The sequence below is a fragment of the Thermobia domestica genome, chromosome 18, assembly GCF_964235325.1.
Source record: "Thermobia domestica chromosome 18, izTheDome1.hap1.1, whole genome shotgun sequence".
Lineage (NCBI taxonomy): Eukaryota > Metazoa > Arthropoda > Insecta > Zygentoma > Lepismatidae > Thermobia > Thermobia domestica.
In genome coordinates this window covers 30126766-30140910 of record NC_137471.1, presented here as the reverse complement: position 1 = coordinate 30140910, position 14145 = coordinate 30126766, and the positions used below count along the sequence as shown (strand labels likewise).

General features: G+C 33.2%; 1 protein-coding gene across 3 annotated transcripts in view; it reads right to left on the bottom strand.

The window, feature by feature from the left end:
- Positions 1-1171: 1171 nt before the first annotated feature.
- Positions 1172-14145, bottom strand: part of LOC145675726 (uncharacterized) — a 1359799-nt gene continuing 1346825 nt past the window's right edge. For all 3 annotated transcript variants that reach the window (XM_081746346.1, XM_081746345.1, XM_081746348.1), the window contains 2 exons: positions 13859-13979; positions 1172-5616 (listed from right to left, as the gene is read on the bottom strand). In XM_081746346.1, the coding sequence (XP_081602472.1) occupies positions 4364-5616; positions 13859-13979 (1374 nt within the window). In that variant the 3' untranslated portion in view covers positions 1172-4363. The remainder of the gene's footprint in view (positions 5617-13858; positions 13980-14145) is intronic.

The window sequence follows — 14145 nt, the reverse complement described above, 5'->3', positions numbered from 1 at the left end:
TTAATGACAAACTTTATACTTAATTGTGTTTCATCTTTGAAACGATGGACTACGTTTTTGGCTCCTACAAGCTATATAAAATTCTAAGTCAAACACCAGAATGTAGTGGAAATTTAAATTAGTTTTAGGTTAATCAATTATAAGACATTAGCAAACATTGTTTTTTAACGTGATTTTCTGAGTGTCCCATTTTAAATACCTAAAATTAACGTAAAGTGTTATCCCATACTAGTATTTCTCTCAGTAGACGACTGAAGTAAGTAGTAAATAAAAATTTACCTTATTGTTTGGAAAGAGACGACACTTGCAAGTATGAAATTGGTTCAATTACTGTTAGTCTGAAGCAGTATAAACAAAACCAGAAAATAAGAATTGTAATAAACACGAGAAGAACATTATAACAGAACAAACGAAAATGAAATAACAAGAACAGTGGTCAAATTGGGGCGGTATGAGTCGGTATAGCACACTGGTAGTAAATTGAGATGCCAGATGTCCAAGTGTACAACCGTTCACAGTTGATACTGTACCAAATGTATTGAATAAAGTGGAGTAGATTTTAAATTTAACGTCCTTTTGAGCAGCGAGAATATGAGACGGGACCTACTGATCAACGTGGAATCCGAACTACATGAGGTCCCCCGGGAATCAAACCCGGGTCTTCCAACCCAAAGGCGCGAACACTAACCACTTAGTTACAAAGAAGTTCTGTATTAAATAAAGTAGGTTTTAATAAATAGTATTAGAACAAACACTTTTAGTTTTGGTTTTAGCATATCGTTAGTACCTTTTTTCCAATTTGACCATCGAACAAAAATCATAATAAACACAAGAAAAGCAAATAGTATTTTTAGTGTGACAGAATCCTCTGCATGAAAGCAAGGAAGCAAATGAAGAAACATGACCGTAACAGTACTTTTAGCTTTAAGCGAAATGAACATAACAAAATAGCTAAAATTTAAATACACATACAAAGATGGGAACTTTAGTGTAAGAATGAACCGTAAAAAGGAAGACAAAACTTCCAATCTAGATCATAATAGACAAAACAGAAGAATTCAGAACTTTAAATGTGAATATGAAATCCTGACTCAATTTATGAGAATATTAAAAAAAAAAAAAAAAAAAAAAAGCGATTATTTACATAATATGGCACAAAAAAATAAACGTGGCAGTGACTTAAAAAAAAGAAAAAAGAAAAGCAAATGATCGTGATATGTACATCTGACTTGAATATATGAATTTGAAATTACAACAAAACGGAAATACTACAAATACATACTATACAACATGATGATATAAATGTTACAGTATGTTAAATGCTTTTGGTATTTGTAACACGGAAAACATGAAAGCATCACTGTAACCCTTTCTATGATTCATTGAAAACAAATCATAGCTAAGTACTTAAGTCTCTTATATATGATTTTGTAATATAGAAATATATATATATGTATGTATATATTTTATGAGCAAGAAAACTATATTTATATATATACTTTTTAATTTAAAAAATTTTCGATATACAAATTTAATTGACTCAATTGTAACTCCTTTTTTTTATTTTTTTAAGTTGTAACAATAATATCAATTAATTACTATGGAATGTACATTTTTTGTAATATATAAAAATTAAATAATCACAATTTCATTAGGAAAAATTACAAAACTATGTTATTGTATATAAAAATATTAATAAACTTAACAGCCATACATATATTTTCGTTTCCTTATCTTCAATGATAGCAATTAGTGTTAAGGAATGGCTGATTCTATTACAATTGTTGAAAAACCCAGAAAATATATTTCGTTTTTTTATTTCTTAAATGGTGTCTGGTACCGAGGAAGACAAGTAAAAATTACTGATATTATGGTTCAGCAATGCTGTACTGTGTATAAAGGAGCAGAAATTAAAAATATGTTAACACTGGTGCGTTTTCTATAATTTTGAACTTAATACAACGAATGACTATGCTTCAACTGTTCTTTCCTTTTATTTGAACATTTTTAATTTATTCATTATTTTTCTATCACATTCTTTCAAAACTCTAAACAATTGTTGCACTGTCAATGAGAATCCAAACAATTGATACAATGTCAATGTGAAACCATTAGTTTTCCTTCATGTTCATCCTCACTTCTAAACCATTGTTGCAATGTCAATGTGAAACTATTAGTTTACCTTCGGGTTCTTAATTCTAAACAACTGTTACAATGTCAATGTGAAATAATTAGTTTTCCTTCAAGTTCTTCAATTTTAATTTACTCATTATTTTTCCATGATGTTCTTCCTGAATTCTAAACAATTGTTGCAATGTCAATGAGAATCCAAACAATTGTTACAATGTAAATGTGAAACCATTAGTTTTCCTTCATGTTCATCCTCACTTCTAAACCATTGTTGCAATGTCAATGTGAAACTATTAGTTTACCTTCGTGTTCTTAATTCTAAACAACTGTTACAATGTCAATGTGAAATAATTAGTTTTCCTTCAAGTTCTTCAATTTTAATTTACTCATTATTTTTCCATGATGTTCTTCCTAAATTCTAAACAATTGTTGCAATCTCAATGACAATCCAAACAATTATTACAATGTCAATATGAAACCATTGGTTTTCCTTCATGTTCCTCCTCAATTGTAAACAACTGTTACAATGTCAATGTGAAACAATTTTTCATGTTCTTTCTCAATTTTAAACAATTCTTGCAATGTCAATGTGAAATAATCCATATTCTCTCTACTTTTACCAAAATAGAAATAAATTACATTTACACTAAAGCTTGTAACTAAATCCTGTATCTATTATATCGTTCTTTACTTATACCATATCTAAAAAGTTACCGGTAACTACAGTAACACCCACACTGCCTTTTAGTATTCTAAACTTTAAGTCCCTTTATTACTCTCTTTTCTCCTTGTACCGTATCTTAAGTTACAATATAGATAACATTACCACTATTATATGATTACATAGCGAGTGCGTTCTCTTTTTTTCCTTGTATCATATCTTAAATTACCACAAGATGATTAAATCGCGAGTACGTTCTCTTTTCCCCTTGTATCATATCTTAAATTACCACACAGATGATTAAATCGCGAGTATGTTCTCTTTTTTTTCCCTTGTATCATATCTTAAATTACCACATATCGTTATAAATTACATCAATACTAAGGTGTAATTAGACGGTGTATTTGTAATCTCTTTCTTTCCTTGTACGGTATCTAAAATTATCATAATCAGTTCATTTCTTTTTTCTATCCAGATGACTTAGTATTTTTTTTCTTTTCGCCACTAGTAACACTTACAAACTTTTACACCATTTTGATACATTGATTACGGATTTCCTTACTGCGTAACACATTCTTTATAAGAAATATTTCTTTTTCTTAATTAAGTGATGGGTTAAAATGAAAGAGAAGTGGCTAATTATTGAAGTTTCACTGTGCTTTGAGCTCGACTTTTCTGCAGAAAATGTTTAATAATTCAACTCTTTGTTTGCTCATTTAATCTTAAGGTTTTGATCTTCTTCAAAATTCTACAAGCAAAGACAAAGTGAAAGTGATACGTGTAATTTTTTAAATTATTAGAAACACAAATAATAACTTGAGGTAGTTATAATGTTTCACATCTGATTTATGAAATCGAAAATAGATACTGAGAATTATTTTCCATTATTATTTTGACGAGTAAGTTTCGAAACCCATCAAAAATTAATCTACGGAATTAAGAGGTCTAATTACTGCGAAAGTAAAATATCGCTAATTTTACAGCAATTATGTGATATCTTCAAATAGATGGAAGATAATCGAAATGTGGAACAAGAGTTCGCTAGGCAATATTATTTTGCATGAGGTACTGTTATCACATGTCACCCAGTAGCTTTCCATTTGCAGCCATTTATAAACACGAAAATAAATGCCGATTTTCTAAATGATTGGAAATCAAAAGCATATAAGTGAGTCGTGATAGCGGTATCTCATGTAAAATAATATTGTCTAGCGAGCTCTTGTTCCACTTTTAAACTATCTTTTATCCATTTGAAGATATCACATAATTACTGTAAAATTAGCGGTATTTTAATTTCGCCTTTATGGGGTCTCTTAAGTGATGAGGACATCTCCTGAGAAAATCAATTTAGGCTAAACATGTTATTAACACTCGTGAACACTAATAACATGTTATTATAACGTTTATTTATTTACTTTCACTTCATCTATACTCACTAAAGTTACAACCAAATGATGTAGCCGGAGAAATGTATTTTCTCTGATGTGTACTACGTAAGTTACAACCAAACAATATTTTGGAGAAATATATTTTCTGAGTTAACAAAGACAACGAAAAGCCATTCCTTGCATATTAAGGCTGTGAGGAAGAATTTTGCGGTGAATCGATGAGAATGACACTGTCTTCTTCTCGTATTTGAACTTTAAGTCCAGATTTCTTCTTTTTGACAGGCATGGCGCTACCATTTTTCGGTGACTTTGGACTCTTGTTTAATAAATAATCTAAGTCGTGTGATATCTTGCCCAAAATATCTTCCATATTATCCATTGTGGCCGGCTTTTCTCGACCTTCGGGTTGCTTTCTCTCCATTGTACTACTAGTAGCAGGGTCCCACACGACTGATGAAGAAGGCTGAGACGATGGCGCTTCTTCAGCAGAGGGTGTAGCAGCTTTGGTGGGGGTAGAAACATTAGCATTGGGAGCTGAAGTTTCAACAAATGTAGAAGAATTTGTTCCTTCCGGCACGTTTAAAGACGGATTGTTACAAGACACTGTGGCTATGGGGACTGGGAATACCTCCCGTACGCCATTTTGTTGTTCAGGACTCACTGTCCCGCTGCAAGAAGCACCAGAAACTTCTACAACTTGAACTGGTTCAATTCGGTTTGGTTCCACATCAACGCTACATGTCATAGTAGCCGGTGTGGACACTGAAATACTTGCTTCTTGAACTTCATCACTTCCAATCTGTGGCACCAATTCAACACAAGCTCGAATGACCACTTCCGGTGAATCTCGAATGTAACATCGTCCAGGCTCGGGCTTCAGAATCTGAGCACTGTCTCTCGTAACGTAACGACCTCGTAATTTCAACTTTTCGAAGGCATCACTTAGTCGATGTCTTTCAAGATTGTCCATTTTATCGTCAGACTCAACGTATGGTGAAAAAACTTGCATTGCGCTTGCGTTTGCGTAGTCGTGTAACTTCGCTTCGGACTTACCTTTCCGGTATTTCTTTGGACTACTGTCGTAACTTTCCAAATTGACATTTTCTTTTCCTGACGACCGTGAACCACGGCTGCTGTTCGTGTATGTTCTCTCCCGGAAGCTTCGATCATCATTCGTGGAGCCGTCTATGCTACGAACGTAAGTCTCTTTCGTGCCTGGAGCTTCCGATGGGGATTGAGATGAGGTTGATGAGGTTTTTACGACGGGAATCCTGCCTCGAGGTAAAAGTCCTTCTACTTCTTTGTCTCCCAGTTCGTCCTCAGCTTCGGAGAAGGTGGATGCAGGGTTGGTTCGCACCTGAAGCCTCCTTTCTGTTGTGCTTGTAGTCTGACTCTCACTATCCCCGTCACCGCTCATACCATCGTGTTTCGTGAAAGCTGAAACGAAACAGGACAGAGTACTAGTTAATTGGTGTTTTCTACAATTCACTTTTCATTAAAAATTATACACAAACTTCATTGGAGGCTGTAGTGTTTAAGCTGAAATAAAGTTGGTAATGAAGTTGATAATCACATCCTATAATACTGGCTGATATGAGATATTTAACAATTTGACTTTTAATATTCATAAAAGGAATTTCGGTTTACATAGCTTTTTAGTTGGTTGGAATTTAACATCCATTTTCAGCACCAAGGCTATACGAGACGTGGGTCTACAGTTTGAGGTGGAATCCGAACCACTATAGTGTGTTCAAATTTCACATTTCCATCGGAAATCGAACACGGGACCCTGTGCACAAAAATGTTCGCGCGATATCTACTACATCAGCTGGGAGGGTTATCCATATTAGACTAATTCACTGGACTACTACCCTCGAGCCTTATGAAGCTAGGCGATTTGTCATTGACCACTAAAACAGGAACTGTGAATTAGTTCTATGAAAACAGGGATTGTGAATTAGTTCTATGAAAACAGGGGTTGTGAATTAGTTCTATGAAAACAGGGATTGTAAATTAGTTCTATGAAAACAAAGACTGTGAATTAGTCCTAGGAAAACAGGGACTGTGAATTAGTTGTATGAAAACAGGGACTGTGAATTAGTTGTATGAAAACAGGGACTGTGAATTAGTGTTATGAAAACAGGGACTGTGAATTAGTTGTATGAAAACAGGGACTGTGAATTAGTTGTATGAAAACAGGGACTGTGAATTAGTTGTATGAAAACAGGGACTGTGAATTAGTTGTATGAAAACAGGGACTGTGAATTAGTTGTATGAAAACAGGGACTGTGAATTAGTTGTATGAAAACAGGGACTGTGAATTAGTTGTATGAAAACAAGGACTGTGAATTAGTTATATGAAAACAAGGATTGTGAATTAGTCCTAGGAAAACAGGGACTGTGAATTAGTTCTAGGAAAACAGGGACTGTGAATTAGTTCTATGAAAACAGGGACTGTGAATTAGTTCTATGAAAATAGGGACTGTGAATTAGTTCTACGAAATTAGTTCTATGAAACAGGGGCTGTAAACTAGTTCTATCATCACATAAAGTATAATGAAATGTGTCTAGTTGAGGTCGTGACTTTTTTTTTATTATTATTGTGCCTATGAAAGACGTATCTTAGAGATATTGGACAAATAAATAGTATCAGAAATAAGAGACAAAAGAACTCATAACACGAGTATGGATGCAACAGTTGAATGCCACACTTTTTTTTCCACGATTTCCTTAAATAGTAATTTCCAGGTAGCTGAATTAGCTGCAGTATTTTGATGTCATCCGTCCTGTTGGTATTGCCACCATTAAGTCACGACTACACAAATCTCTGAGAGATGTCAACTGACAAGTATCTACGCGTCACGGGAACAGAAAAAAAACAAGTATCTACGCGTCACGGGAACAGAAAAAAATAACAGATTTCAGATTTTATGTCAGAAACGCGATTAAGTTTTCCTCCACCTAAAAAGCGAGTTAACTACATCTTAACTTCGAAAAAGTTCAAGCATTATTTTCGGAATTTGCATAATTTTATATATATTCGATAAACGCAGAAACCCCAATTTTGTACCTCAAATCGTACCCGTCGTAAAAAAGAATAGTAATAATAAAATATTTATTCATGGTGCTTGGAACAAAGTTCAAATAAAACATTTAGTAACATTTAGAATTCCAAACACTATTATCATTATTATTATTATTATTATTATTATTATTATTATTATTATTATTATTATTATTATTATTATTATTATTATTATTATTGCGAACAGTCATTTCTAAGTGCCAAATGAGAAGAGAAGAAATTGTACAATTTTAGTTCCTCTACATTAAAAAGATAAAATTTTAAGAAGATTGGCTCATCTTTTAAATGGATAAATTTACATCACTTACAGTATATTAATTTTACAAGATTTGACTGATTCTTTTCGTGTGATAACTTTAGAAACATTCTGCTAAATGTAATTTTTAAAAAACTAATACTTTTATTTGTTCTTTGTTTGTTTGTTTGTTTGTGTTTATTCCTATTAAATCTACGAAAGCTTGAATGTTTTTACAATGTGACAAAAAATTGTGTATTTGACTTTCGTTTTTTAATTGTGTTAGTTTTTGTCTTTCTCTTTCTTTATAATGTTAGTGTATATGGTTATATGTTGATACTACACGAAGTGCTGCATGTTTGCGGTACAAAATAAAGACAATGAGTCAAGATTTTTCAAAAAGAATGGGCCAGTGTTTTTAACTATTAAGAGGTTTTTTTTTTTTTTTTTTTTTTTTGACGAATCTCTCTTGTACTCATCTTATATTTTCGAGAATAAAGTTCGACATCAGAGTTCAATACTCAAAATGTATACTCTAACTCTGTCTTACTAAAATCTTGTACCAAGACATACAATGTACACGTTAACGTTTTTAAATATTCCCTTATATTGAGAGAAGGAGGAAGTCCAGCAGATAATAGAAACAATATCCAATTTCTTTACATTTAGAGAACGCTTAGGGATGATTTTGTTTTTCAGCTGAAGTCTGTAACTGTTTATTATTGTGAGTACTTTGTGTAATTTCTAGTAGACCCAACATAAGCATGTCTCAACATGCATCATAGCTTAAATATGCCTAATGAGAAATCAACAATTGTTGAAACATATATGAAAATACACAGAAACACACACACATCATATATATATATTCATAAATATAATCTAACAGACACCTTATGATTGTATAAGTTATGTCATGATTTGTGTTGTAAAATATCCGGAATTGTTGAACCGAAGGGGGCGGGGAAAGAAACATCTTTTTCCTGTTTCTTTCCAGAAAAATTGGAAAATTCGCAGGGGGAAAAAAATATGCGTATATCATATCCCTCAATATAAGTATATTACCTTAAATGAACTTTAATATTTTCTGCTTCAAGTGGGAGCCATAAAATTATGTGAAAAAATTAATTACACAGCCACACAGAACACACAAATAAATAAATAAATAAATAAATAAAATAAAATAAAATAAAAGTTCTGTGCACCTGACCCCAGGATTTGGATTCGATGAATTTTGTTATACAACATCTAAATTTCGAAACCCCAAGACGATCGACTGTGTCACTTTTTTTTTATGGGTAAAAAACTTCAGCGATTTTTTGGATAGGGAGAATACACGTTAAAGAGCACCCACGTTTTTCGTCCATAAAACAAAACTGACACGGTCAATCGTCTTAGGATTTCGAAATTTGGATTCTGTGTAACAAAATAAATCGAATCCATATCCTGGGGACAGGTGCACAGAACTTTTTTTCTTTTTTTGTATTGCCGTGTTAAGTGTATCCTCTCTATCCAAAATCGCTAACGTTTTTTGCCCATATAAAGAAAAAGAAAAAGTGACACGGTCGATCACCCTAGGATTTTGAAATTTGGATTCTGTGTAACAAAATAAATCGAATCCATATCCTGGGGACAGGTGCACAGAACTTTTTTTCTTTTTTTGTATTGCCGTGTTAAGTGTATCCTCTCTATCCAAAATCGCTAACGTTTTTTGCCCATACAAAGAAAAAGAAAAAGTGACACGGTCGATCACCCTAGGATTTTGAAATTTGGATTCTGTGTAACAAAATACATCGAAGCCATACCCTGGTGTTAGGTTCATAGAACTTTTTCCTTTTTTTGTATTGCTGTGTTACGTGTATCCTTCCTATCCAAAATCGCTAACGTTTTTTGCACATAAAAAGAAAAAGAAAAAGTGACACGGTCGATCGCCCTAGGGTTTTGAAATTTGGATTCTGTGTAACAAAATACATCAAATCCATATCCTGGGGTCGATTGTCCTGAGGTTTCGAAATGTGGATTCTGTGTAACAAAATACATCGAATCCATATCCTGGGGTCGATTGTCCTGAGGTTTCGAAATGTGGATTCTGTGTAACAAAATACATCGAATCCATATCCTGGGGTCGATTGTCCTGAGGTTTCGAAATGTGGATTCTGTGTAACAAAATACATCGAATCCATATCCTGGGGTCGATTGTCCTGAGGTTTCGAAATGTGGATTCTGTGTAACAAAATACACCGAATCCATATCCTGGGGTTTGGTACACAAAACGTTTTTATTTATTTATTTATTTCATTTTGTGTGGCTGTGTTATCTTACGAGCCTCTCAAGTGAGAAAGATTAAATCTGGCTCATAGAACTCCTCGTTACAAATAAACAGAAATGTTTCCAAATGTTTTTGGAAATTCTCGTTTTAAGGAGGAAAAGGTGGCACTTTTCATATTCTTTTTCCACTTAGACAAAGACGTTGCCTGATGTTTGTGATCACAACACAAGAAAACGGCTAAACCAGTTGAAATGAGTTTTGGTACGTAGTTAATACCTACATCAAGCTAATTTTATCATCTCCCTGTGATTCGAGGGCGTATCTTAAGGGAAATATGCTGGGGAGGAGGGGATCAAAATTTGTGTGGAAAATAGAATATCTCCCAAAGACCCTCAAACCAGAAACATGAAATTGGGTATATGAAACCCTCATTAAAATTAATTAGACACGTGTCGGAGCAGTTTTTTTTTTAATTTCCCGTTTTAAGTAGGGGGAAGGGAGTTTTATATTATATATATATATAAAATATATAAATATATATATAATTTTCATCACATTGAAAGAGATGTTATCTGTTGTTTGTGATCGCATCACAGGAAACGGCTGACACGTCTGAAGTCAATTTTGGAAAATAGTTATTACTTATCTTAAGCTGCATCTTCATTATTTCACTGTGATTAAAGGCCATAAATTGGATACGGTCGTTCAATAATTTATGCCAAAAATAGACTATCTTCGGATTTTTCATCATTGCACTTTCCTTGAAATGCGTATCCTAAATCGGGCACGAACATTTCATCATCATAATTATCATCATTATCATAAATATTCTGGCATTATTGCCTGGGTACTTGCTGCCAACTGAAAAGCTTCCATGCTCCACAGTCTAACGTCTTCGTCTTCATATAGGATTTTAGTACACTCTAGCACGTTCCTCATAATACAGTTCATCCTCAACCAGTCCCAACCAGTTTCTCTTCTTCTTTTCAGTTACATTTAAAACTTTTTTTTCGATCCTCACTATTTCTAATATTCTCTCATTTGTTTTCCACTCGATCCAGCTAATTCTCTTCGTTCTTCTTCACACCCACATTTCGGTAGTTTCCAGTCTGTTTTCATCGTTGCATAATTCCATGTTTCTGCATCATACAGTACAATACTTCTACATGAATCATTTTATGAGTGTTTTTCTCAATTCTTTATCCATGGACCCATAAAATACTTTTCTTCTTCCTAAAAAATTTCTTTCGACATTCCTATCCTTGCTTTTATTTCACGGTCACACTTCATATCATCACTAATACTACCCAGGTATCAAAAACGAAGTCATCTGTTCTACTTTCTTCTCTCCTACTTCTAGATTTGACAACGACCACTTCGTTCCAATCACAAATGAATATGGGATGAAACATTTATTTTCATCCCATATTCTTCATAGCCTTTCCTCAGGTTTTCTAACATCTTATTGACTTTCTTTTCAAATTCTGCAACAAGTGCTATATCATCTGCAACAAGTGCCGCATACACTTGATCATTCTACCTCCTAATATAATGCTGTCTTCAGTATGTAAGCTCTTTTTTCACTATCTCTTCTAGATGGCTATAAAATGATGTTAGATCCCTGTCGAACTCTCCTTCCAACTGCAGTACCCTCTGTTACTTCCTCCCCTATTCTAACACTTACTTGTTGGTTCATATATAAGTTTCTTATACGGTAAGCCATCAGTTAATGAATACATAGCGCGTTCAGTGCACAAGGAAATGTTAAGTCTGCATTTGGTTACTTTTGATATATTTTATTTTTTCAATATAAAGCTCCTTTCATACCATAAAAGAATCATGCCCAAATGTTGAAAATAACTCAATGTTAACTTTTCCATACACTTAAGCGTATCGTACAAACTTTATATCTCTTTTATTCATAACTTTGGTAATTGGACTTAGTGTTTCCATGTACTTAAGCGTATCGTACAAACTTTATGTCTCTTTTATTCATAACTTTGGTAATTGGACTTAGTGTTTCCATGTACTTAAGCGTATCGAACAAACTTTATGTCTCTTTTATTCATAACTTTGGGAGTTGGACTCAGTGTTTCCATACACTTAAGCGTATCGTACAAACTTTATGTCTCTTTTATTCATAACTTTGGTAATTGGACTCAGTGTTTCCATGTACTTAAGCGTATCGAACAAACTTTATGTCTCTTTTATTCATAACTTTGGGAGTTGGACTTAGTGTTTCAATACACTTAAACGTATCGTACAAACTTTATGTCTCTTTTATTCATAACTTTGGGAGTTGGACTTAGTGTTTCCATACACTTAAGCGTATCGTACAAACTTTATGTCTCTTTTATTCATAACTTTGGTAATTGGACTTAGTGTTTCCATGTACTTAAGCGTATCGTACAAACTTTATGTCTCTTTTATTCATAACTTTGGTAATTGGACTTAGTGTTTCCATGTACTTAAGCGTATCGAACAAACTTTATGTCTCTTTTATTCATAACTTTGGTAATTGGACTTAGTGTTTCCATGTACTTAAGCATATCGAACAAACTTTATGTCTCTTTTATTCATAACTTTGGGAGTTGGACTCAGTGTTTCCATACACTTAAGCGTATCGTACAAACTTTATGTCTCTTTTATTCATAACTTTGGTAATTGGACTCAGTGTTTCCATGTACTTAAGCGTATCGAACAAACTTTATGTCTCTTTTATTCATAACTTTGGGAGTTGGACTTAGTGTTTCAATACACTTAAACGTATCGTACAAACTTTATGTCTCTTTTATTCATAACTTTGGGAGTTGGACTTAGTGTTTCCATACACTTAAGCGTATCGTACAAACTTTATGTCTCTTTTATTCATAACTTTGGTAATTGGACTTAGTGTTTCCATGTACTTAAGCGTATCGTACAAACTTTATGTCTCTTTTATTCATAACTTTGGTAATTGGACTTAGTGTTTCCATGTACTTAAGCGTATCGAACAAACTTTATGTCTCTTTTATTCATAACTTTGGTAATTGGACTTAGTGTTTCCATGTACTTAAGCATATCGAACAAACTTTATGTCTCTTTTATTCATAACTTTGGGAGTTGGACTCAGTGTTTCCATACACTTAAGCGTATCGTACAAACTTTATGTCTCTTTTATTCATAACTTTGGTAATTGGACTCAGTGTTTCCATGTACTTAAGCGTATCGAACAAACTTTATGTCTCTTTTATTCATAACTTTGGGAGTTGGACTTAGTGTTTCAATACACTTAAACGTATCGTACAAACTTTATGTCTCTTTTATTCATAACTTTGGGAGTTGGACTTAGTGTTTCCATACACTTAAGCGTATCGTACAAACTTTATGTCTCTTTTATTCATAACTTTGGGAGTTGGACTTAGTGTTTCAATACACTTAAACGTATCGTACAAACTTTATGTCTCTTTTATTCATAACTTTGGGAGTTGGACTTAGTGTTTCCATACACTTAAGCGTATCGTACAAACTTTATGTCTCTTTTATTCATAACTTTGGGAGTTGGACTTAGTGTTTCCATGTACTTAAGCGTATCGTACAAACTTTATGTCTCTTTTATTCATAACTTTGGGAGTTGGACTTAGTGTTTCCATGTACTTAAACGTATCGTACAAACTTTATCTCTTTTTTATTCGTAACTTTGGTAGTTGGACTTGATTTCCTTGTGCTCTGAATGTCCCATATACATATATATTTACTTCGAAAAACAAATTATTATTTTCTTGATGTATGTTTATTTGTATGTATGTTCGAATGGGGATGGGGCAGAGAGTGAATACTGTATGCAACACAAACAGGGTATTGTATAAAATTTACCACTCAAATTAAGTTTTGCAACAACTGCGTAACAAAAGAACTGTTAAAAGAATTGAACACTAAAGTCGTTCTTCTCCCAAAATTGTCGTTTTTTTCTAACCTTGGAAAAAACCGAAAAAAACTTTTTAAAAAAGAATCAGTTTTTTTTGACTCTTTACAACACTAGTTATGACATATTTATGCAAGTAGCGAATGTCAATTGTACTTATGTATTTTTAAAGTTTGAGGTACTTACATTTCAAGGGACTGTTAATCGATTCGTCATCAGACCCATTTTCAACTTTTAGTTTGAGCATTATTTCGATATGGAGCGGAGTTTCACTCTTCAAAATGTAGCATAAAAAGATTACAAACCCCTGCAATGAAAAAAATAAATTAAGCAATACACAAACACACACACTAACACACATATATATATTTATTACTAACAGTGGTATATGCATGGGTAGTGTCTTCAGGCCCTAACCTCTCTTTGAACAAGATACATAAGACCCACGTTAATCTGGCCATTCTTTGCAAAGA